The sequence below is a fragment of the Stigmatopora nigra genome, unplaced genomic scaffold (assembly GCF_051989575.1).
Source record: "Stigmatopora nigra isolate UIUO_SnigA unplaced genomic scaffold, RoL_Snig_1.1 HiC_scaffold_25, whole genome shotgun sequence".
Taxonomy (NCBI): Eukaryota; Metazoa; Chordata; class Actinopteri; order Syngnathiformes; family Syngnathidae; genus Stigmatopora; species Stigmatopora nigra.
This window is the reverse complement of record NW_027551604.1, coordinates 3,610,614-3,634,718: the sequence shown is the minus strand read 5'-3', so window position 1 is coordinate 3,634,718 and position 24,105 is coordinate 3,610,614. Positions and strand designations below refer to the sequence as shown.

The 24,105-nt window shown below is 37.1% G+C and overlaps 2 protein-coding genes across 5 annotated transcripts; one reads left to right on the top strand and one right to left on the bottom strand.

Moving 5' to 3' along the window:
* Positions 1 to 7: 7 nt before the first annotated feature.
* mia3 (MIA SH3 domain ER export factor 3) lies at positions 8 to 24,057 on the bottom strand. 3 transcript variants are annotated; one of them, XM_077711082.1, is made up of 28 exons: positions 23,877 to 24,057; positions 11,092 to 11,225; positions 10,926 to 11,012; positions 8,737 to 10,816; positions 8,159 to 8,539; positions 7,882 to 8,012; positions 6,480 to 6,611; positions 6,359 to 6,380; positions 6,199 to 6,287; positions 6,036 to 6,113; positions 5,842 to 5,952; positions 5,687 to 5,758; positions 5,500 to 5,604; positions 4,950 to 5,072; positions 4,764 to 4,851; positions 4,631 to 4,683; positions 4,455 to 4,545; positions 4,240 to 4,378; positions 3,898 to 4,060; positions 3,783 to 3,818; positions 3,639 to 3,706; positions 3,453 to 3,538; positions 3,089 to 3,202; positions 2,656 to 2,700; positions 2,379 to 2,425; positions 1,799 to 1,873; positions 980 to 1,385; positions 8 to 716 (listed from the first exon to the last, which is right to left on the bottom strand). In XM_077711082.1, coding segments are annotated over exons 1-28 (5,166 nt in total). In that variant the 5' UTR covers positions 23,878 to 24,057; the 3' UTR covers positions 8 to 507. The 3 variants fall into 3 exon arrangements, with proteins under 3 accessions (XP_077567208.1, XP_077567206.1, XP_077567207.1); XM_077711080.1 differs by lacking the exon at positions 23,877 to 24,057 and adding an exon at positions 11,779 to 11,966; XM_077711081.1 differs by lacking the exons at positions 1,799 to 1,873; positions 23,877 to 24,057 and adding an exon at positions 11,779 to 11,966.
* On the top strand, positions 7,513 to 16,000 carry taf1a (TATA box binding protein (TBP)-associated factor, RNA polymerase I, A). Of its 2 annotated transcripts, none has more exons than XM_077711097.1 (11): positions 7,513 to 7,666; positions 12,877 to 13,078; positions 13,196 to 13,359; positions 13,462 to 13,575; positions 13,658 to 13,856; positions 14,009 to 14,130; positions 14,226 to 14,384; positions 14,465 to 14,531; positions 14,612 to 14,735; positions 14,832 to 14,986; positions 15,426 to 16,000. In XM_077711097.1, exons 2-11 carry the CDS (start codon positions 12,952 to 12,954, stop codon positions 15,476 to 15,478), a joined length of 1,284 nt encoding a protein of 427 aa, XP_077567223.1. In that variant the 5' UTR covers positions 7,513 to 7,666; positions 12,877 to 12,951; the 3' UTR covers positions 15,479 to 16,000. The 2 variants fall into 2 exon arrangements, with proteins under 2 accessions (XP_077567223.1, XP_077567222.1); XM_077711096.1 differs by lacking the exon at positions 7,513 to 7,666 and adding an exon at positions 12,570 to 12,718.
* Positions 24,058 to 24,105: the final 48 nt, after the last annotated feature.

Below are 24,105 nucleotides of genomic sequence, written 5' to 3'. Positions count from 1 at the left end.
GAAGATGGACAGTTTTTGCATTCTTTATTATTAAAACATTTCTACGAACATAGTAAAATAAGTTATACATCTGGCCATCAAATTACACATTTACAGTTGGCTCCAGAGGATAGTTATGGGCAGGAAAAAAAAAGGGAAATGCTAGAAGCTAAACCTCTCTCTATTACCACTTTTAAAACATTTCCACAGGAAATGACATTTATAAACCTTTAAAAACCACTATTATATATTTTTCAAAAATGCAAATCCTTTGCCATACAATGAATTATTGCACAATAAAATGTTCCAAAAAAAGTGGCAACCCTTTCAGTTCTTGAGTACATGGAATTACCATGCAACCGTTAATAGTTTGATTTAAGGACCATGTTTTATAAATAGCATTTGTTTTTATTTCATGCCTGAAAATATGGTGGTGATGGGATATAATGGACAATTTGGATTTACACACGTTTGTGGGGGAGTGTGTATGCAGCCATACCTGGTGGCATTTTTCTTTATCTTTTTGTGTTATGGCTCGACCATGGTCATCCTCGTTGAGTCCTGAGAGTCCTCCTGCTTTGGGGGCACAGCTGGAGACTGACCAAAGGCTTCGCTGTGACGAAGTTGTGGCGGGACACCCGGTGGCAGGTCTGCCGGGTGACTGCTGTGTTCACGCGGTCCTGGAAAGCGCATGTCAGGAGGGAACGGGGGGCGAGGTCCCATAGGCCCACGAGGACCTATAAAAGTAGGGGAAAGTGTCATTTGTATCTTATTTCAAAATAAAACTAAATATTTTGTTTTAATTATGTTCAATAATAAAGTGGAAAACAGAAAATATTTATATATAGTTATTTTTAGATTATTTTTATAAATAAAAACACAAAAAGAAAAAAATTGGATTAAAAATTGCAAATATGTATTAAAGAAATACATCAGGAAATATAATATAGATCCATAATCTTCATTCAGCCAAAAGGAGACTAATAAGTATCCAACATACCATGTGGCATCGGCCCAAAATGATGAGGCGGAGGTGGACGGAAAGGTGGTGGCGGAGGACCCCGAGGATCCATCATGTGACCTGGACCAAGCCTTGGGTGGAATGAGTGCCCGTTGGCAGGTCGAGGTGGAAAGTCTCCTCCCATCGGCCCAGGCAAAGGCATCCCTGGGTGGCCGTTGGCGGGCAGCGGTGGGCCAGGAGGGAAAGGGACATTCGGAGGGAGTCCGTGGGGTCCAGGTCTTGGATGGTAGAGGGGTGGCCTTGGAGGTCTGTATGGACCACTGGATGGCATGCGGTTGTGCGGTCCTGGAGGGAAATGTGGATCATGTGGCCCGACACCAGGCGGTCCCTGACTAATGGCGCCCGGAGAGTCCCTGATGGGTGATGTTATGAAAGATGCCGGGCCCTGAGAAAGAGAACAAGTGTGATGATGTGGATCAACTTAATGCACCCGGGAGAAAGCGTTAGTGGAACGTAACTTCTCAAGTAGTGTCCAGTAAAGATTCTATATATGACAAAACAAGTGTAAAATTTGAAATGGTGAATTTTCTAATTGAGAGACTGAAGCCACTACTTGAGAATACAATAAATTTGGAAAAAAAAGTAAAAGCCAGGTCACTTAAGTCCTCTAACCCACAACCAACCATGTTGATTAGGAGAAAAGAACACTGCATGTTGTGGTAATGTTAAAAACACTCATATCACAACATGCAGTAAAGCCTGTTAAGACAAAATCCAGGTGAGGTTAAAACGGGATGGGGGGAGGTGGCTCTTGCTCACAAATCTCACAGAGACTCCAAAAACAGCCTCTTTACTCACTGCCTCAGGAGCCTCTTTGGAGGCATCGGCCTCAGCATCGCTCTCATCTTTTATGAGTGGATCTACTGCTTGGGTCTGCTTAACAGCAAGGACATATGCAAAGGAAATCAAGGTAGAGGACTAGGAATGGGAAGACACAAATACACTTTCCTGATCTATAGCCCTGGAAGAAATTGGATTCCCATATTTCACGTTATACTCTAACAATTGACTGAAAGTGCCTTCTCAGCTCAACTATGAAGACTCGGCTGTAAATGTCACTGCAATATAGTTCATCCAGCCTTATTTATCTTGTGTAATCAATATAATGAAGTCAACATACAGCTGTGTTGGTAAAGCACATAAATTAAAGCGCTATTGATATTTACAAGACTACCACAATTTATTTTCTATACATAAATTTGTTGGTGGTATGTAAAAGGTACAATGGAATTTTTAAATACACATGCCTCACAAAAAGAGAAGCATTTTGAAGTGTAAAACCTCAATAACCAAAATTTAATGGATGTATTATGCCAAATGTAAAATAAAAAAGCCAAAAAAGGAGGTGTGTGTATAAAAATATTCGAGTGTGACTTACAGAACCATCCATGTTGGCAGGTGATGAACTGCGAGGGCCCGACATGTCTAAAAAGGAAGAACAATAAATTGAAAAATGGGTACCATACAAACGTTTAAACAATGAATTTCTGTTAAGAAAAAAATGAATATTTAATTGTAATATAGCAAGCAACTACTGAATGTTATTTTTTTATTCATTATTTGAGATAAAATAGGCCATTTAATAAGAAAAATGAAGTCACTCTGCTTAAGTGGCCATAGTGTAACAAACAAGCAGAATGTAAAGCGGAACGTACCAATCACAGGATAACGACTGTGTGGATCCGATGGAGGCCGTGGACCTGAGGGGTGACAAAGAAAAGATGTTAAGAGATAAGTACAATAGATTTCCCCTGCAGATAGTGCCAGAAGCTCTTCTAATGTGGTAGAAAGAAGAAGTGTAGAAGATTTACTAACACAGGTCAAGCAATAAGAAAGAAATGCACTGTGGAGGGTCTTTGAACACAAAATAAAACAAAAACATTAAAGCAAAAGGAAGTGAAAACACACATTTTCGAGAAGGAAACAGTTTAGGCTCAAGTTTAAGGAGGCAAAAATGGATGTGACCAAACAAAGATAAACAAAGAGTGGGACAAGGGTTAAGAAAATGTGAAGGACAAGGCTGAAGTTGAGGAATTGATGACCAAAAGGGGATACATCCACATCAGAGAAAGAACCCACTTAACTCACCATACGGGTCAACTCTTCGCCCCACTGGGGCCGAAGGAGGGCGCCTAGGACCCTCAATCATTAATGGTGGAGATGGCGCCCCCCCACTCACTGGGGAGGGCCCGTAAGAATCGCCTGTTGTGATCAAACCAGTCATTTACCATAAGAATAAAAGAGGTTAACACTAAATAAATAACAAGCATAAGTCTGCAATTAATTATTCAGCCTTAATACAAAAAGAACAACAAATTTTGTTAGTTTGATTACCATCGGTTCATTAAAAAAAAGGTGTAGGACTGTGTACTTTTAGTACAAAGTTGTATATTAGATATGACAGCAAACAAAACACCATAATGACTAGATGAGACACCATGTGGCTGCTCACCTTGTCGAGGGCCAGAAGCTTGTCCCGAGTTGGGCCTGAACAGTGGAGCACGGCGCTCATTCAGCTGTGAGGTCAGTGCAGCCAACCTATGAAAGAAGAACCATCAAAATATTTAACTTGTCATTCTTTCATAATATCTAAAAGCCACATTAAACTAATCCTTAACATCCAATTTTGATGCCTTACATTTCGCGCAGTTTGGACGATTCAAGCTTTTCCTGATTCAAAGCCCGCTCGGCGTTACGAGCATTCACCTAAATGAGATAAATTTCACATTCAAATTGTGATGGTACAATCGTTCCTCAAAGAGCTGAAAATATTTGAACATACCCAGTTGGAGTGAGTCTTGTTTTCTTGTTCTTTTATCTATAAGAAAACACAATGCAACTCAGTAGTGGTTAACATTAGAAATAAAGGTTGCTGTATCATTTTAGTGGAGGTCTACCTGTTCTTTGTAGACTTCTTCAGTCTTCTTCATTTGCTCTTCCATCTCATTGATGCGCTGACGTAGAATTTTGACTTGCTCCTCTGCCTCCACGGCTTTTCCGCCCACTTCGGACAGCATGCTCTCTTTGCTGCGACGTTCCAGCTCCTCCTTGGTGAGCCTCCTGTGTATGGGGAGAAAAAAAGGCTAAATTGAAAATGGCTCAGCATGGTTGGCTAAGTTTATAGTGTGACATCACACTGGGTGCAATCACTAACAAAAATCAAGCTCTGTGCTTAAAAAGACACCATGAAATAACATGTTTCTGAAAATATTTCATTTACATTTAATGAGATTACTTACTGTTGCAGAGCATTTTCTTTTTGCTGATACATTTCCACCATAATTTCATTCTTTTGCTGGAGCATGTTGAACTGGTTTTCGACATGGCTCTTCTCACTTTTGAGGGTTGCAATGCTATGTTCAAACTCCTGGTGTTTTTCTGTCATACAACAAAATCAGACTACTGAACTTGACTGTGACAATATTTCATAAAAATAATTCACAATTCTACACACCTTCCAGATCTTTTCTATTCTTTTCCTCATTAAGCAGCTTGGACATGAATCGGTCCCGCTCCTCTTCAATTACAGCGAGTGTAGTTTGGACCTAGATCATAACAACAATGGTTAAGGACGACATACAAATATTTTTTGTAATTCTACCTTAACTATGTTGAGTTTAGTCGTGTTACCCTTGCGACATCCATCATCTGTTTGATCCTATTCTTCACTGCAGTATTTTTATCTGTACAAGCAAAAGAGTTAATATGTTATTACTTTAGGAAAAGGCAACTAAGAAGTCAGACTTTCTTAAATTGGACTTACCAGGTGCTACTTCGCCATTCACTAGTACCCGACTGTCACTTTTTTGCATCTCGCAGGCATCAAGATCGGCTAAAAGCTCAGACAAGACCTGTCAGCAGAAAAGTCTTAGTGTGAGTTGATAATTCTATAAATTTTGAAAGTGATTGCTAAGAAACGCCCCGACAGGCAAAGAAATTAAGTACAAACCTCCACATTGTGATCTTTGAGCACTACAGAGTCCTCCAACTCTTTCTGAGCCTTCTGATAGCCTTTAATTTCCTCAGTCAGTGTCACGTGTTTGTCCTCAAACCCTTTAAGGGTTACTTTAAGCTAGGAAATAAGGAGGGAAAAAAATCATTAATTTCCTCAGCAGTCAATTCAAACTATTAATGTAGAAAATTGTGAAAATCCAAGGAAAATTTAAGACATCAATGAGAATAAGATTTCGTGACAAATAGCAATCAGGAACAAGACTTCTGTTGGCAACAGGCTAGGTTAAGAAGATTAAAATGATTTGAACAGTCTCAGAAGCAGAAAATAAACCACTGTTTCAAAATAGGCTTAAAAAATAATACAGTTTTATCATTCTTGCAACATATCAGGCAAAGTCAAGTCAAACTGTGTTGGATCATGCAGTAGAAAAGCATGATCACACAAATATACGACTAATTGTAGAGTTTGGACTTGGGCAATTTTAAAATGAAAGCTTCTGACCTAGCATATACATGACAAATGTGGTTTTAGTTGGGTCACTTACATTTTTATTTTCTTCTTTCAGTCCTGCATAATCTTTAGCAAGGCATTTGTGCTGGACACTGTGTGCATCTTCCCGGATTTTGGCCTCATCTAAAAGGACGGTCGTCTGTGGGGGGAAAACCATGTTCCATTTATAGTAAGACCATTTGAAATCAAATGCGTTGAGATGATTATGTAACTGTTTGCACCTTAGCTAGAGCTTCCTGTACTTTTTTTCTGCTCAGCTCAAGCTTCTCGTTTGACTTCTCCAATTTTTGAATCTGTTCAAAGATTAGTAAATTAGACAGTTTAAATGACATGGAAAAAGTAAGAATAAACATATTGTTATGTATAAATAACATACTCTGTTTCCAATTTGTACTGAGTTTTCTTTCTCTTCGTCGAGTTGTTTTTGGTATGTCTTCTTTTCCTCGAGCATTTTCTCATACTTTTTTCCGGCCTCCAAAACCTGACTCTAAAAAGAGTTGGATAAAAAAAAAGGAATTTAATTTAATGTTGTTATTATAATGAACAATAACATTAGGTGTGATGCTTTACCTCCATTTTTTTCATCTTTTTCATCGTACAACTAACAGTCTCTTTAGACTCCTTTTGGGTTTCTCGTAGGTCTTCAGTCTTTTTAAAAGAAGAAAGAAAAACAATAATACATTTGACAAAAAAAGCACTATTCAAATATGTTTAGATTTTATTCTCAGTTTACTTGTTTCTGGAGCTCAGATATTCTGGTCAGTGCATCATTTTTCTCTTTCTTAAGTGCTTGGATTTGATCAGCCAGTTGTTTATCATCCACTTAAAATAAATATAAATTAGCTACAAATGATTCTGCACAAATAAAGTTCTTAATATTAAAATATACTTACCAAGATATTCCCTTTTCTTTACCTGCAAGGAAATACCAAGTTAGGGTTTTGTCTTTAATATATTAATAATAAAAACAGTAGGATTGGATTTGTTGTCATAGGAATGCAAAATAAAACTTACAGCTAGTACAGATTTCCAGAAGAAGATGGTGAAGGTCATGATACCAACTACAGCAGTGATAATAACAGCCTGCCAAGGACAGCCAAAAAAAGTTTCTGCAGGCTTCCACTCTTCTGGCAATTGTGAAATTACCTGAGAACACACAAAGAAACAAGCAGTTAAAGTCATTTATTAGGATAAGTGAGAAAAACATGCATATGTGCCATGTAATCAAAACTAAAGCATCAAGTGTCGCAAATAAATAGTTCATTGGCAAGATTATACCATGCATCAAAATGGGTTTCACTTTACCAAATCAAAAATACTTGGATAAAATGACAAAACATCAAATGTATAATTGCACCCTTATTACACAAAATGTCATAGATTGAGAATTGGCTTGAGAGTCCGCGAAATGAGTAAATCATTAACAAAAGGTTAGTCAAACACGTTTGTGTTTATGAACACGTCAGCGCATCACCACAACTCGTTTGTCTTGGGCCAAATGATCAAATCTGATCTTTTATACTTACATTTTGAAGCTCCTTTAGAAAGAACATGTATATATGCTGCAGATCTCCGAACGATCGCGCTAGAATATCGCTCTCCATGTCGCTCTTTATTCTTGACAACAAGCCAACTGGATCACGTATACTAGTTTAGCAGAGGCTAGCTTCTAAGATCATGGACATGCAGGTCTATTATGCTAAGAAAACAACGGCGATAAAGGCCTACATGTGTGAATACCAAGGAAATTCGGGGGGAAATACAAGAGTATGAAGCGATTAGTGCGCTAAAGGAAATTAGCATCTAAAACGTATCGTCACGATTGGGGCAAGCAGATCCAGACAGGTTCAGCTATAAGTAGCAACACTGGTACGAGGCTAGTTTAAAAGAAATGGTTGTTGTTGGTATATGGATGAGTTTAAAGAGAATTATCCATGCCAAAATAAGCCCGATGAATGAATAGCAGGTAGCCAAGCACCGGCTGCGATGAACTTCAGCCTCAACGCCAGTCAACAAGACAGAAAGAGGGCGTGCCTGATACGTTCAGTTAACTCGGAATTTTTGGTTTGTTTTGCTGACGTTTTCTACAAAGTACCTCATCGTAATATGCAAGAGTGTAGGGGAAAAGGTCTAGAAAGATATCATTTATAAATTTGTCAAACTGACAACATGAAAATCCACTGGACTATTACTTTTCTGAGGTAAGACTTGTAATAGATGTTCTTTAGTCTTTAGGATTTAACCACATTACAGTGTTTTGCTTTAATGTTATATGTACTAAAACAAGTTAAATGTTCTGTCATTTAAAAACATGCATTGCACTTTATAGTATATTGTGTTGTCCTTAAAAGCATGATGTTTGATTAAGATATGTATCATTAGATGAATGAAATAAATGTTTAGTTCTGATACTCACAAGAATGGTCCATTCTGCTATTTTAGTCTTGATCATTGCAACTGCACAACCCAGAAAAGTGAACACTCCTGAGAGCAATGCCTTTTCTTCCTCATGTAATTCAGATAACGGCTCAAATGAGTCCACAGATCCTACAAATGAGAAAAAAGAATGTTTCTTGGAGGTACAGAACACCATCTACCATTCCTATAACAGTCACATCTAAGAATGATTAAAATAGGTGTAAAATCTACTTCTATATTAATCTTGTGCATCACCATCGATCAAAATGACGAACCTGAGAGTGAGTGCTCCACCTCGCTAAGACCCTTGTCTAAGGAACTTTCCAGAGAGGCTTGAGGAAACTTTTGTAGCTCATCAGACGGGCTGAACCGTTGCTGATTTTCTTGATTTTTATTGAAGTGTCCACCATCTGCCCCCACACTATTATCTGTCCCGGTATGCCCCTCATCAAAGAAGATTTGAACTTCTTTTTCACTCTCTGCTGCTTCTTTGCCATGCTCTGCTTCTGTATGGTTGACATCAATCTCCATCTCGGGCATGTCAGGTTCATTCTCTGGGATGTCAGGTTCCTTCTCTGGCATGTCAGTTCCAGTCTCCACTTCCAATATGTCAGGCATATTATCTTCAAAGCTCACGTCAGGTTTGTCTTCAATAACTGAAAAAACAAAATAAAATATAGTTATATAGAATGAAGATGTTTATGGTACATTAGAGTGAAATACTAAGATATACAAATATGGACAGTCAAAAGAGTTGTATATATTTATGACTTGAGTTTCTGAAGTTAAAAGATCAATTTATGAGGCATCTGCAATGACACTATAATTTTGTCCGATAAAAATACTGGCCTACCTTGGTTATTATCTACTTTCACATTTTCTTCTGTCAAAGGAGTGCTATCCTCTGCTAAAGAATACTTTTGTCTCAGACTAAATGCCAACTCTTGGAAGTCATCCAGTATTTCAGTTTCATCATCAATCATCTCCATTCTCTGTTCATCATCATACTTGGAGTGTCGGTTATCCAGCATCTTCTCAATGTCATCCAAAATTGTATTTTCAGAGGCTTCCAAAATGTTCTCGAGTGCCTCCTCTAGGTCTTGCACCGTCCCTGAATGTGTGAGACGGGCAGCTTTTAACTCTGTGTCCAGGTCTGAAAACATAAACTCCACCTTAAAGAGATTTTGGAGACCTAGAAACTTTTGCAAACGTGCCATCTTCTCTTCAACATAATAATCCTGCAACAGTGTCAGCCTTAGCACACTGTCACTGTAGATCGGCTGGGAAATTGAATTGTCGTGTGGACTTGCAGTTGGTACTGCATTGTCAGTGTCCACGTCATACGACTGCGAGACAGAAAGTGCATTTTCATCTTCAAGTAGTTCTAGTCTTTCCTCATATTTCTCTGGATCCATCTCTGTGATTTCCTCATTTAAATGAAGTTGTTCTTGAGCAATCTGTGAATCACCCTGCTGATCATTTTCAAAATCTCCATGATGCATTAGAATGTTGTTTTCAATTTCCTTCTCCTCACGCTTGCTAATTGGATGAAGGGATTGAGTCTTTTCTGATGGCAAATCACTTCTACCCCCTGGAGTGATTAATTCTTCATACATTTCAATTTCAATTTCACTAGAAGATTCTTGTAATTTCCCATTTTCCTTCATTACAATGCTACTGTCATGTAAATATTCAGCAGTTACTTCTTCAATCAACTCGTTGGTAGTGCCGGCTGCTTTTTTTGATACAGTATCAAATGTACTGGGAACTGTACTGGGAACTTCACTCTCATCTTGACCTATCGGCATATCTGTAATTTTTGGTGTTTCATCAGTAGTTTCCTCAGGTGTGATCATTTGTCCACCACCTTCCTCCTCTTGATCAAACAGTAGTTCCTCAACCACAGTTTCTATAGGATCCTTGTGAGGAAAATCTGGTGTAGCGATCAGATCTAGGTCCTCTGCGTCTTCCTGCTCTACAGAGACTGAATCAAGTGACTCTGTATAAAATTGATCTAGGCTCTCTGGGTTTTCATTTTTTCCAGGAGGTGAATCACTAGGCACTGTTTCAATAATTTTTGGTTCTATGTCTTCTTGCAGTTCCACATAATTTGGAGGTGTTTCCAACTCGGGTTCTTGCTCCCAATCTCTTTCTGCATTTATTTCTTTTTCAGTTGACTCTTCGTCCCTCACTTGTGAAAACGTTTTCTCAAATATCTTCGATATGACCTTGTCAGCCTGTTTGGATTTGCCGTCGCTTGCAATTCCGGGGCTATCAGCATGTTCTTCCCCCGACATTGATAACAATAGAGTTGGACTAATGTCGTCTGCATCATTGTGTAGTTCAGAATGATCATCAAACTCTTCATCTGCCTCCTGTTCGTCTGATGTCACTTTAGTAGTGTCTTCAGCATCTGTAGTAACAGCATCAAAAGTTGATCCAAAACTAGTTTTCAACTCAGAGATTTTCTTTCCCTGAGAAGTTGAATCTGTGATGTGTTCTAATGCAATATCATTACTGGATGGTGATTTGTCTTCATCAAAATCTTTGATTTCATGCTTCTTCAACTCCACATTTTCAAGAAAAGTGTCACTATCCGTTATTTCCTCATTCGTTACATCTTTGGCAGTAGTTTCAGTGTCAATGGGTGTAAGTTGAGTGTCAGGCACTTTATCTTGCAATGTATTTTGTACATCAAGTTCGAGAAAAGAGGCACTTTGATCGTCTGGGTCCATCCTGTCATCCTCATCCCTTTTTTCCCTGTCAATCAGCACCTCCTCTTCTATTAGGTTTGTTACTTCTGGCTCTCTGCTTTTGTTAGAATTGTCTATATCTTCATTGATATCCTCCTCATTTGAAAAACCTAGTAGTGAGTCTATATCGTAGTTGTCAAATTGGTCAAATCCTGTGTCGAAACAGACAAAATCTGTTTCCTGCAAAAGAGACAGAAAACAATTGAGTTTCTTTTGCACCGTTTTCCCAAACAAACTCAAATGCAAATATTGTATGATGATGACTTTTTTAAGTCAACATTCTTTCTACCTGTGCTTGAGCCTCAAATTCTTTATCCGTATACACATGGTTGACAGCCAGTAGGTCCATTGGGAAATAACCAAAGTGACTCCCAGCCTGTGGAAAAGGGGTACACGGATTAAGTGACAGAATTCTATTAAACGTTCAATTAAAGAATACAATATACTATACTCACACTGCCAGCCCAAATGTCAGTCCTTTGTCCTGACAATTTATAGTATACATAAACTATTTCAGATTTCTTGAATGACAGGAACCGACAGTCGGGTCCTGTAAAATCTTCAAGTGCTTTTCCCCGACACAGAAGCACTGTTATAAAAGAAAACATGGGGCGTTAAGGGTGTCCAAAATATACAAATATATTTATTTTTATTGATGTTTTATTTAGAAGGCCAGTGTGACCCCTAACCCCAAAACTGACCCTAACCTTAGGGTGTCTTTACCGCGCAGTTAAGGTGCGTTAGTGGAGGGAGAAATGGAAAACATAAGGGCTCTGGTGTAGATCAAACCCGTGCTGGATCTACACAGCTTTTGCCCAGATTTTTGTTGTTTATTTAGCTTTCTATTAGTTGCTAATATTAGCTAGCCAGTAAGCAGGCCGTAGCTAAAACCAAGGCAAAAAGCCAACGTAGGCTGCAAGCAATGTGAATAACCTTTACCACCGATCGACAAACATTCACTAGAAGCAAATCTGCCAGCAACCACGCAGTTGTCGCAAAGATAAAACAACAGTTATCAGAGTTATCGCTATCAGAAATATCGACTGTCAACAGGTCAAGAAGATAAGGCTCGGTTTATTGCTAACTGTTCATGGATGGAGAAGAGCGCGGTACCCGTGAGCTTCTGCTTCACTAAAACTTACTGCTGCACTCCTCATCGGCGCATCTTTTTAAGTCGGAGAATCGCTTCTCCAGGGCGGCTGTTGAAATAAAATTAAATAAAAGTAATAAAAAACCTTTTCGATAAAAGTGTTTAGCTGCCATGCTGGCAGATTTGGTTGTGAGCAATAGCTCAGGGCTGAGAGGCGACACGTCAGCAAGTAGATCAGATCCGGATGGGTGTAGGCAACGCGACTTACTGACAGGATCGACATTTTTTTTTGTTTTCTTTGCCTAAAATTACCATTTTAATGGGCCTTTATTGCACAACAAGATTAGGTTATTAAGATCGCAGACTTTTTTGCCAATCTACAATATATTACACCCATCTGAAAGTTATTTTGGATGTAATTTGATAATTTCCCTATATAATTGCCATTTTAAGTATGACAGTATGCATGCACGCACATAATAGTACAAAATTGCTTAACACGTGCTAATATTTACTCATCTACTTTACACGGTTTCACGTTGATTGCTATAATATTAAAAGTATGATTTGTTTAAGAAGCAGTTACACCATAATGACACCAAAGTTATCACTTATCAGAAAAACAACATTAATGTCATCAATATGATCATAAAAATAGAATGATTCTGGTTTTGTCAGATAACTTCTGCACAATAATGTACAATTATACTTTTAAACGACTTCTTGCCTTAAATATCTCCTTCACATGGCCACAAGCGCACATTGCAAATATGACCACAGGAGGGAAGTATACTGCAATCATAAAATGGTAACTACCTAAACACAGTAGAAGAAGATCTTCCTCTCCCTATGTAGTAAACATTGCATAACACGTTCTCAACAATAATAACGTGAAAATGCATATTTTTGTCTTCTATGAAACATGAAGAAAGTAAACTTTTAACTCACGTGGACGGCGCTGGTATTCTAAGTGTTTTCTTCTCTCCGATCAGGTAGAAAACATTTAGATCTTTAAAAAAAACAATAGTTTCTCACTCTGTGACTGTGAACGTTAAATGTTGGTTTATTACTTTATTATATGACATTACTTTGCCTTTTCAGCAATCTACGAACTAGTTGCTTAACAATACATGTATTTTTAAACCCTGAGGTGGAAAGTTTTCCAAGGATCAGTGTTATAACTGAAGGTATACCATCTAAAAGGAGAATCCCAACTGCCTTTACAATGGATGACATTGAAAATGAACTGTGGCCCCCAGTATTCTTTGATGACGTCAACGATCCATTAGACAATGTTGTGCCAAATAAAGAGAAAAAGTCAGGGCTTCCCCTGGCAGAACCATTTTTACAAGGTAAGTAAGACATACACTTACCCTAACCCATCCACAACATTTGGCACACAATGACAGTATATTATCATTCTCAAATAACTCAATAAAACTACATTTCCTTATCCCATGCAACTTCAGAGACTCAAAAAGAATCAGGCTTTCACCAAACCACAAGACTTTGTCTTGAGAGAATCAGAAAGGCCATGCTGCATCATAGATGGCAAGAAGCTGCAGAATACATGGAGTTTTACCCTCAAATAATGGAGGACAAAACTGGTGGTGTGGAAAAGTCCAACAGAGAGGTCTGTTAATATAAGCGCCTAATGTACAACAACAAGAAAACAAACCGGGATATGAATAATAGAAGTGTCAAGAAAAAAAATGAAGGGTATTTGTCTTTTCAGAGGATCTGGAGAATTGGCATTGAAATCCTTCATCATCATCCCAAATCAGAGATGGACGACTACAATGTCATCTATGAGCGAATTAAACATTCGGGCGTTAAAAATTACCTGATGGTATGTGAACATCCCTGTGTAAACTGTCTCTCAGTGAAAGATAGATGTACTTACAATATTGTTGTCGCCCTCACATGTAAAGATCACCCTGGAACATTGCTTCCACTTAATGCTTCATGGGCATATTGAAAGTGCAAAGCATCGCCTATTGGAGGCTGAAAGTTGGAGATATGGCAGAGAGTCAGCACGTCAACTTCAGAAAACTTTAATGATTCAGGCCTACAGGAGTTTCTTGGATTACATTGTGTGGTGCGACAAGAAAAGTTCATCCTCCAGCACAAGTAAGGCAGCACATGTCATTATAGATTGTTAATCTCATTAATCAATGAGCCACAAATTGTGAGAATGCCTGCCACACCTTGGAATTAATGAGTAGATGAACATTTTTTGTTTTTAAGATGTAACTAATTTTTTTTTGTCTTGTATTGTGAAGGTTCAATAATCCCTGAAAACAGAAAAGACGTGCACACCTATTTTAGGCAAGCTTCTGTCAATCTAAGGGAGATTTTAAACCATCCTGGTGTCTGGGATCCATTCATTCTGAGTTATGTCGAGGTAAACCAACATCTTTTAACTTTTACTTTAATATGTGCATTATTACATCTTTTATGTAGTCATATTGTAATGAAATACTTTGGAACATTGGACAGATGCTGGAATATTATGAAGATTTTGAGGGGGCAGAGCAAGTCCTTCAAAATTACGCACATGATGAGTGGTTCCCAGCGAATCCCAACGCACAAGTCTATCTTTACCAGTATTTGCTGAGACACAATGAACCAGAGAGGAAATTGCTGAATGTTTTAAAGGTGTGGAACCAATTTAAGGAGTACAGTCTGATAAAAAAAAAAAAAAACATCTTGTAACTTTTCTTTCCTCTTACCATCAGAAACTCCATTCTTTAGTTCCAAGCCATGGGCTGATGTTTGACTACAGTTCCCTTTTGCTCCTCACAGGTATTTTAACATGAACAGTTTAAATCACATTCACACTCACATTAGGTAAAGCAATGAATATTGCTTTCTATCTTTTTCAGGGAAAGCAAAATACATCCAAAAAGCTCTTAGAGTCAACCTTGACATGCTGGATTACGCCTGCTGGAGAGTGAGCATGGATGTGTGGAAAAGTTTAAAGGATGTTATTGACCAATTACAGCTACAGTAAGTCACTGATCATAATGCATTAGATTGACCTAATGCTAAGAAGATTGTAAGTGTGGTCTTTAAACGTCATCTCCATTTTGTTTGTTAAAACAGTGAGGGGTGGAAGGGAGTTGTTGCTGAGAATATGGCAACAAGAAAAGATTGGTGGCTTGCATTGCATTTTACAAGATTCCATGCAGATGAAGATGCCCGGGAAAGACCTGAGCTATTGGCGGTAAAGGCATCACTCATCAAGATCCTCTGTCCAGGTAAGAAATCATTTATTCCTTTAAAGGGTTAGAAAATAGCGGTTTCCTTTTGCTCTGATAAGCCATTTTCCCCTTGCTTTTGAAATAAGGAGTGCTCAAAATCGTAGGAAATGTGAATTAAATTAGGGCATGTCAGTGGGTGTCTCCCAGTGACTTGATTTATTATTCATTTTCCTCACGATGAAAAAACAGGGATCTGTTGGTTCATTAAATATAGATTGAAACATTTCTACATAGGAGGATGAAACTGAAAGACATTAACTATCTTATGCAATACTGTTGTAGCCTTTGAAAACAGCATATTTTTGTTTTGATTTTAAAACTATAAGCATTGTGATGACTAATTAAACATGTTTTTATACATATTTCAAGTTAAGCAATCGATTTTATCATCTATAATTTGTTCTACTGCTCATTTGTACTTTTTCTTTCTTTCTAGAAATAACACTCACATACCCTGCTACACAAATAATGAGTGGTGAGACAATTTGAGGAATAAAAATAATTTATTTACTAATTAAAATCAATTGAAGTGCAATACAGTGGTACCCTCTTTTTCCACTTTGGGGCGCAAGTCTACAGTTTTTTGTATGCCTATGTATTTGCAATGACCACCTTTTCTATGCAGAAAGCACATTTAGCTCTAAGACAGCCCTCATGGGTATTTCATTTTTTTTTTTTTTTTTGGTAACATTTTGTTGGAAGTCTTCCTCTGTCCTCGACTGACTTTTGCTGCACCAATGATGCTACAAATCAGCATCTACACACAGCACACAAAGCCTCTGTTCACCCTTGTTGTCATGAGAGATTACTCATCCAACTCAGACCTCACAACAACCTAGTGTGCTTTAATTTGGACTAAGATGACAGACTGTTGACAGACCCTTGTGTGTTGTAATGATGGCAAATTACAAACAGGATCATATCTGAGAAATCTTTGAAGATGTGGTTAAATTGTGTCGAAAATATGTATGTCAATACAGAGCACGAGCAATAAATTATGGTTGTATTGCATTTTGTTGTGCACAGGGTATTGTATCTTATTGCATGATGACAAAGTCATGGCTTTTCCATTAGTGTTTACTCATCTGGGTTTTTTTTGGGACCAAACTATGAAATAAAGTCTGCATGGAGGACCAATGCCAATTTAATAAATGAAAGTGTTTTGTGATGATTCCGCTCACTTGAATTGGCCTACCACAATTTTGGCTGTGCGGCATGACCACGTGTTTATGTGTATGTTGCTCTATAAACCATAAGCCCACAGCACTAGCTTGACCAGAGAAGCATCTGCATAAGGATAAAAGTCATTGAAAATTCACCATTCTGGCTCATGCCATACTCACCATTTTAAATTAAATGGTTTCTTTCTATCCATAATTACACTAGATTGAAATATGTGAATTGCACAAATAGAAGTTTGCATGTTTTCTCTGTGTTTATTAATCAGTAAGAATTATGCAAAAACTGCATATGCAATCACCATCATAGAATGTGGAACGACCTATTTGGATTAAATGATCATGATCTGACTGAGCGGAAACGATAGTTGACTAATTTTGTTCTGGAGCAGTTGAAGCAAACTGGAGAGTGCTTTTTCCCCCCCTGCAACCCACAGGGGTGCTGTTGATTAGGTCTCAACTCTCATGCAGAACATTGAATTAACTGAGATGTTGAGCTACTTCCACTCATGAAGGTTCACTGCATTTATATAGTAACTGAGGTAATTTATCAATTGAATGAAAAGCAAAACCATACTACTGAGCAAAATCCCTAACGTACACAATAACTCGGACAAACAATTTACGATATACGAAAAAATAAGTCAACATCAAATTGTTAATGGCAGGTTTAAAGAAAGCCACATTATCATCAAACATGTACATTTTTTTAGACTCTTTTAAAAAGCCCATTATACACTTGAACTCATTATGACAAACTGTCTTCAAATATGAATCAAAGAAATGCCACTACGCTAAATTGGGTCGCATCATTTGCTAATGCCTGCAAGGATTGTATTCTTCACGCTCAAATTCCAAAGTTTAACTCTTTAAGGTGACTTGAATGAGGAAAAAAATATCAAGGAAAATATGTTTTCACTCATTGCTGGACTTAGAAAGCCACCGCAGATTTTTTGTTGTACAATTTTGACATTAATTGAATTTCCTCTTCCCCATCAGTTCCACCTCATGTTCCTGACATTGAAAAAAAAACTATGTTGTACTCCAGAGTGTTGCTTAGCCAGGCTCAGTGGATTTGTAACCTAAAATCCAGAATGTGATGCTACAACTTCCTGACAAGTCTACTTTTCAAGTCTGGTACATTAAGAGAGTGCAGGGTGTTAAAGGAGATGCGGAAGGGTAAAAAAAACATCTTAATTCAGCCTTGCAACTAGGGCTTAACATACTGATGTGCTTGGCACGGTTGTGTGCTACAAAAGAGAATAAGTTCAAAGAAAACATGAGGCTATAGCCAAAAATCTTCAAAACATTACAGAAAATCAAACTAGGAAACCAAAGTCAACTGAAAATCCATCAATAGTCAGAATTAATCAGAATCAGAAGTCTTATCATAATAACTATAGCTTTGTTACAATTATTCAATATTTAATGGGTATATTCCAACAAAGCTGGATCTTTTGAACTGTATAACAAAAAGCTTTCAACACGCAATACTGGCAGATGCTAAGACAAAATTGCTTGAGGGGAAACATGTCTTGTGGAACTTCTGGGAGGAGGAAAGAAAGAAGAAAAAAAAGATTCCCAAAATATCCACCCCGTACTGTGAAGTTGAAAGTTGACAACCACAATACCTTTGTTCTCCCAGTGCAAAAAATAGCTTTCAATAATGTATTAGAGGAGTAATGACTGAGTTGATTTCTAGCCAGCTCTGTCTGTGGTAGTCTAGATTAGATTTTTTATGCGCTACTCTGACTCCAAGGAATAAAGAGCATGCTTTAAAATCTCATTAATATTTCTCATCTCTCACTGTACACTCAAACGGCAGAATTTAAATGTTGTTTCGGTGATAAAGTTCTAGATTGGCTCAAATCATTTTACGCTTTGCCAACATCTTTTGGCATCTTGTTGCCATGGAAATGTTGAAGTTAGTTGAATCATTGTCTCCCAATGACAATGAGAGATATCAAACAAACATAAAAAAGGATAACAACCATGTCTATTGCTGCCACTAACAGTGATTTATTTTAAAAAATTAGGAGTTAAAATCATCTTTTTTTATGTCATATGTTTCCCTTCCATACATACTTTGACCTTTTCTGTATACTTAAAATGTGTAATGAAGTACAAAGAAATTACAACAACTATTTTTCATAATAAGCTGTAAAAGAAACCCAATTTTGAACAGACATTTAATTAATAACTTAAATGTTATTGCATATCTTCTAAAATCTTTTTTAAACATAATTATAGTATAATCATGGCTACTAATTACTGTCTATAATTCCTTAAAGAAGAGAACCAATACATTAACCTTGTTTTTTTGCATAATAAATGTTAAGAAGAAATAAAATATCTGGCTGGATAATGGTCAGCTGTAGATTTGTTTTGGTGCAGCATTTAAAAACAAAACTATGGAATTGTCTCAACTTGATGATTATAAAGTGAGGCAAGGTGCTAAATAAACCAAACAGCTGCTAGTTTTAAATAAACACTGAATTAAATGAGTGTTGATTGTAGAGCCACCACAAGCCATGCAGTCATTTAAAGCCTTTCTACCTTCCAGTGAATCTGTCTAATGGTCAGTTTTCATTGCCTGACCTCAATCAAAAAGCTAGTCTTTTGTGCCCGCTTTGGTCTACGCCAGCTTTTAAATTTGCTGTTTGTGTTTCTTTGTCCTGATGTGTAGCTAGCTGTGCGTTAGGTCAGATTAACAAATGTTAAGGCCGGGTGCGGGCTGAATGACAGCATTAACCAGAGGACAATAGGAGCATTGGACAAAGGCCTTTCACGACCTGTCTGACAGCTTGTAGCGTTGATGTCATCCTCTGACTCAGGCTGTTGCCGCCGTCTCTGTCACACTGGATGCGTGGATGGATGACATCAGCAAGTGACATACATCTTTCCTACTTTTTTTCTTCCCTTTTTTCTTTTCTTAGGTCAATATTGACCTCAATAGTGTTTATATATCGGTTGTGTAAAGACCAAGGCATTTCTCATTAATACAAAAAAACATTGTTGTCAATGAGTTACACTGGATTTTCACTGCTTAAATAATCAAAAGCACTGTTAAAAAATAGTGTTTTACACATTCTTCAACTTTCTATGTCTTTACAATCTCTCACTGCAAAAACAAAACTGAAATTATGCAACATTAGTTTCCAGAGCCTTTCAAGAGAAACCAATGTCCTGCTCTCTCTCTCTTCGTATATGCATGACTAGTACTAAATTGTTCCTCATGTGTAAATTCAATGGACTGACATTTGAACGCAACATTAATGGCAGGCTAACACTTGATGGTATTCACACAGAATGGAAATGACAAGGATCAACTCATGATGTGCACTCAAGAGAATGATAGGTGATGATAGCAATTCATCATTTATATACTTATACAGCCTGGATAAAACCAATCCACATTTGTACTGGGTCAAATCAGCATATAAACTACTCTAACTGTGGAGCTATCCCTGCTATAGGAAAATAAAGGTATCACTACATTAGGATTATGATGTACCAAATGAGAAGAAATTATCATTTTTGTGGCCCAAGAGAAATTGTCTGTTACACAAAGTTGCTCAGTTACTGCTGTACTTTTCACTGCTTCAATTTATATTCATGGGATGGTAGCCTTTATTTAAATTTATACTTGTTTATGCAACCTTGCATTTTACATTTCAGACAGTGTCAAATGTTCAAAGTATAGTTGACTTGAATAGAAACATCAGTTTTGTCAGAGAAAGCAAACAAGAGCCTAAACAACCTATCCAAGGTCACATAATAACACTTTACAATGATACAAAACATTTTTTGCCTATTCACCAATAGGAATATATTCATATTTTTTATAATACCACTGTATAGATAAACTGCAGCTTTTTGTGGGGCAGCCCCACACTCCCACAGAGACATGCAGCAGGTGACCGACCCTCTGTCCTAGAAACAGTTGCTATTTATTCATGATTAACAATGAGTGCTTGGATAGTCATTGTTATTTATATTCGAGGTGTATGTTTATGTCAAAGGTACAAGGCAGTAAGAATTTTTTGATGGTCTGCTTTGTTGGAGCACAGTTAATTTCACTATGATTCTTCTTTTGTTTATAAGACATGTTCCAGTGATGTCATTTTTGGAAAATACTGTCAACCTCTTGTACTCCAGTAGTGATAATGATTTGATAGTATAACAAAAATCATGGAATTTTAGAGTAGAAAGATGTGAATTTATCATGCATGTATCAACTTTTTTAAAGAATAATTATCCTGCTTATTTAGTTTGGTTAAAAGGTGACTAACACACTCAGCCTCTTTATGGAGAATTAACTGCCGAATTGCACAAAATGACCAATTTAAAAATAAGTCATAAAGTTTCATTTTTCACTGTGAGGTATCTTGAGTCCATTTCTAGTGCACTGCAACCCTAACGTGCTTACTGTGAGAGTATAAATATCATGAGACATTATCCGCTCAAATTCATTTGTGTGAGATTTGCTTCCATTCTAGGGGAAGGTCACAATTAAATTGGTCTCCCCACCCCAGGCACAATGACAATATTTGCTATTCTTGAAATTATTATCTCACATTTCACTGAAGATGCGCAGAAGTATTAAATATAAAATATCGAATGCCAAATCAATGGAGGTCATCTAATGCATAGCAATTGTACATGTGCACATTTAAATGCTATGATCGTTAACTATATAATATTTACTAGTTGCTAGGTTACCACATGGATGATTCAGCCCTCTGCTTCGGGGAAGGGACATGCCAACGTGATTGAATAATACTGAGCAGGCCAGCTGAGCTCAGGGCAAATATGTTTGTTATTAATTTGAAGATGGAGATGTTATGCTAAGATGTCTTAGTGGATGTGTCACCTTTCCTGTACGGGCCAGGGCTGAAAGTTTGTATTTAAAAACTCAACAATATATATGGCATGCTTCTACTATTCCAGAATGCTCTTCTGCCTTGTAATATTTTAACCATCGTCAAGGGGATTGCCAAAGGAACAGTGTTGAGACATGGAAGGTTTGAGGTTGAAGACAAACAGATAAATGCACTCAGGTTGTTATGTAAGCAATGAAAGCCAGTTAATAATGAAGCAAGAAAAATTTGGATCTGTTCGGTTTAAGTACTTTAAACAATTGATCAATGTTGAGAAAGTTTGAGGTCGTTATGGAAAAAGCAGAGATTTTATGCGATTATTTTGACATGATATTTTAAAATGGGTTGTTACAATTGCTTTTTAACTACAGTGGAATACAATTTTGCTTAGTTTGGATTTGGAGGAGTGGGTCAACTACCACTACTAACATTTTTTTGTTAACCAATTTTGTTAAGGCAATAAAATTTGGAGACTTGCTTTATTTTCATGTTTAAAATAGCTTTTAAAGATGTATATATATGGGTAAGTTGAGAAATAAGTTAACTGCCAAGATAAGTTATCATTACCCATATTATTTTCACCAATATGTATTACATTGCAACCCTTTTTTGTCTTTTGAATGCCACCAATGTTGCGGTCACTTGCAAATCATAATCTCACCCCCAAAAAGTAAAAAAAAAAAAAGGAAAAACAAACTAGAGGAGCTAATTCCTTATTCAGTGAGCTGAAAAATTTGTTCCATTTACATGCTCATTACCCTTTTCTTCGTCATCGTCAACAGATGCTGTTGCATCGCGCGTGTAGATATATATGTCAATGTTCTTTGGTTTAGATTAACAATAATTGTGCAACCAGTAAGATGTTTTGGCCTAGCTCATCAGGAATTCCCTGTTCAAAACAACTTTTTTTTTTTCCACTATAGAAAAACTTGCCAAGCATCTAGTTTCCAAATGTCAATTGACTTTCAAGTCCAAAGACCAGTTACACAGGCTCAACAACCTATGATGGCAAATTGAGACAATCTAAGACAGAATACATTGACAGCCTGTCGAAAATTTGGCAGTGTCCCGAACTTGATTTTTGGTGAACATGTTGCTTTTCAGGCTGTTGCAATTTCACTAAGCCCATCTGTGCCTCATATGTCTCTCATAATCTCATGCATTGAAGCAGGGGGGCTGTTGATATCATCAAATACATTTTTTAAGGCTAAAAAACAAATTATTATTCCTCTGTAATTCAAGACAATTTCATATGGCATTGTTCTCGATGGCATTTCCTGAAATCTATCTATAATTAGTCTCCCATGCCTATTATATGTCACATAATGCAGCTTTAAATATGACAGTTAGTCTGCAACTTGTCAAAGACAGGAAGTGGTTTATGTCTTCTGGGCCAGTATATAACACATCACATTGGTCACATTTTCCACGCCTAGAAAAAAACTAACCACATGACAGTATTTTACTTTATTTGTCATGATCTCATAATGGTGTGAAGTCAAAACTGATATAGAACGATATATTCACTCATGGTTTCCACTGGATGACATTTTTGTGAGCTCAATGTGGTTTTAAGTTTTTCCAAAAGTAAGAAGAAGAAAAAAAACCGTGACACAAAATCTCACTGAAAATGAATCATGAATGAGTTGCAACCGCTTATTTTTTACCATCATTCATTGTCAACTTGTATAGTTCCAAACTCAATTAAGTTTAACTATAATCTACATTCCAGTTATCAATAGATCTTGTCACTGTACTATACAATTATGGAATATGAGATTGGCAGGACTTTTGTTCATCTGTTATGTTAGATAACATGACTTCATTGCAATTAGAAATAAAAAACAGCTTGCACTAGAAGTTCCAGGTAACTGATTAAATTGAGAATGACACACTTTTGTTGTAGTTTTCCTAGCTATAAATGCATCTTCTGTAACCCAGCACCATTAAACGTTTATGACCTCCACTTCTATAGCTGGATACCATAATATCAACAAGTTCAGTGTTATTATTCTGGTTAGCGTAACCCTAACAAAACCAGTTGTACAAGCAGGTAAAATTAACATAACTGCTTGGCCCTCAAATGTACACACCCAGACATTTTGTTAAGACAATATCCAATATATATTAATCAATAAATGATCTGTTTAAAGAAGAGCAATGTTGTTTGATAATCCATATCAGTGCGTAAAGCATTTTTCTCTTTTGGGAAAAGGTCGTCTTACATAATTGAAGTGGTCTGTTGGAAACTAAAGCACTCAGGGAAAGCGTTGCTACTATGTTGATATTCAATCATGCATTTGGATTCATTCCAGACAAGTAAAATAAGAATTTAATTCAAATAAGAACATTTAATACAATTTACTTACTTTCACTGAAAAAATAAAACAGTGCCTAATAACCTGAAGATTAAAAATGTTTTTTGGGTAATATACTGTATATTTACTGACACAGCTCATTTTTAACAGTATATCATCATCCACCTGGCCCTGTTTAAAAGCAATGCCAAACAAGTGTTGCCCGAGACACACACACACCCCATCACAAAGTGAGACAAGAGGAGGGGGCAGGCAACCCAATCCAAATAGTCTTGCATCCATTTATAAATAAGTTCACTAATAATAGCAGCAATCATAAATGCCCTGCATTTTTTTCAGGTTGCAGCTGATGGTAAAAAGAGAACACTGTTTATATTTAGTGTAAAAAGTCAGAAAGATCCACGTGGCCTTTTGTAGTTGACAATAAAGTATCGCAAGTGGGCTCTTGCTCTCATTTCTTGCTAATAAAAACAAATGAACTCTTCATTTAATCAGTAACATTTTTACATACTTGAACGGTTGTCTGTCTTCTTGTGCCCTGCAAAGGCCTGGCTGCTGATTCAGGATGTAGTTAATTAGAATGGCTCCAGCACCCCCATGACCCAAAGGGAATCAATGTATTTTGCCAAAGGCAAGTACAGTAATGGTCCCTATTTTGTGCTTTTAATTAAATGCGATTTTATTTCCTGCCTCCTGCCCATAGTTTCTAGGAATAGGCATCAATACCCTAGCGACCCTGA

Coding starts and splice junctions, on each gene's coding strand:
- mia3 (XM_077711080.1), bottom strand. CDS start 11,899: ATGGCAGCTAAACACTTTTATCGAAAAGGTTTTTTATTACTTTTATTT. Junction 5,605..5,686: donor TACAGGAAGCTCTAGCTAAG/GTGCAAACAGTT, acceptor TTCCCCCCACAG/ACGACCGTCCTTTTAGATGA. Junction 4,379..4,454: donor GAATAGAAAAGATCTGGAAG/GTGTGTAGAATT, acceptor GTTGTATGACAG/AAAAACACCAGGAGTTTGAA.
- taf1a (XM_077711097.1), top strand. CDS start 12,952: ATGGATGACATTGAAAATGAACTGTGGCCCCCAGTATTCTTTGATGAC. Junction 14,385..14,464: donor AATTGCTGAATGTTTTAAAG/GTGTGGAACCAA, acceptor TCTTACCATCAG/AAACTCCATTCTTTAGTTCC. Junction 14,736..14,831: donor ATTGACCAATTACAGCTACA/GTAAGTCACTGA, acceptor TTGTTAAAACAG/TGAGGGGTGGAAGGGAGTTG.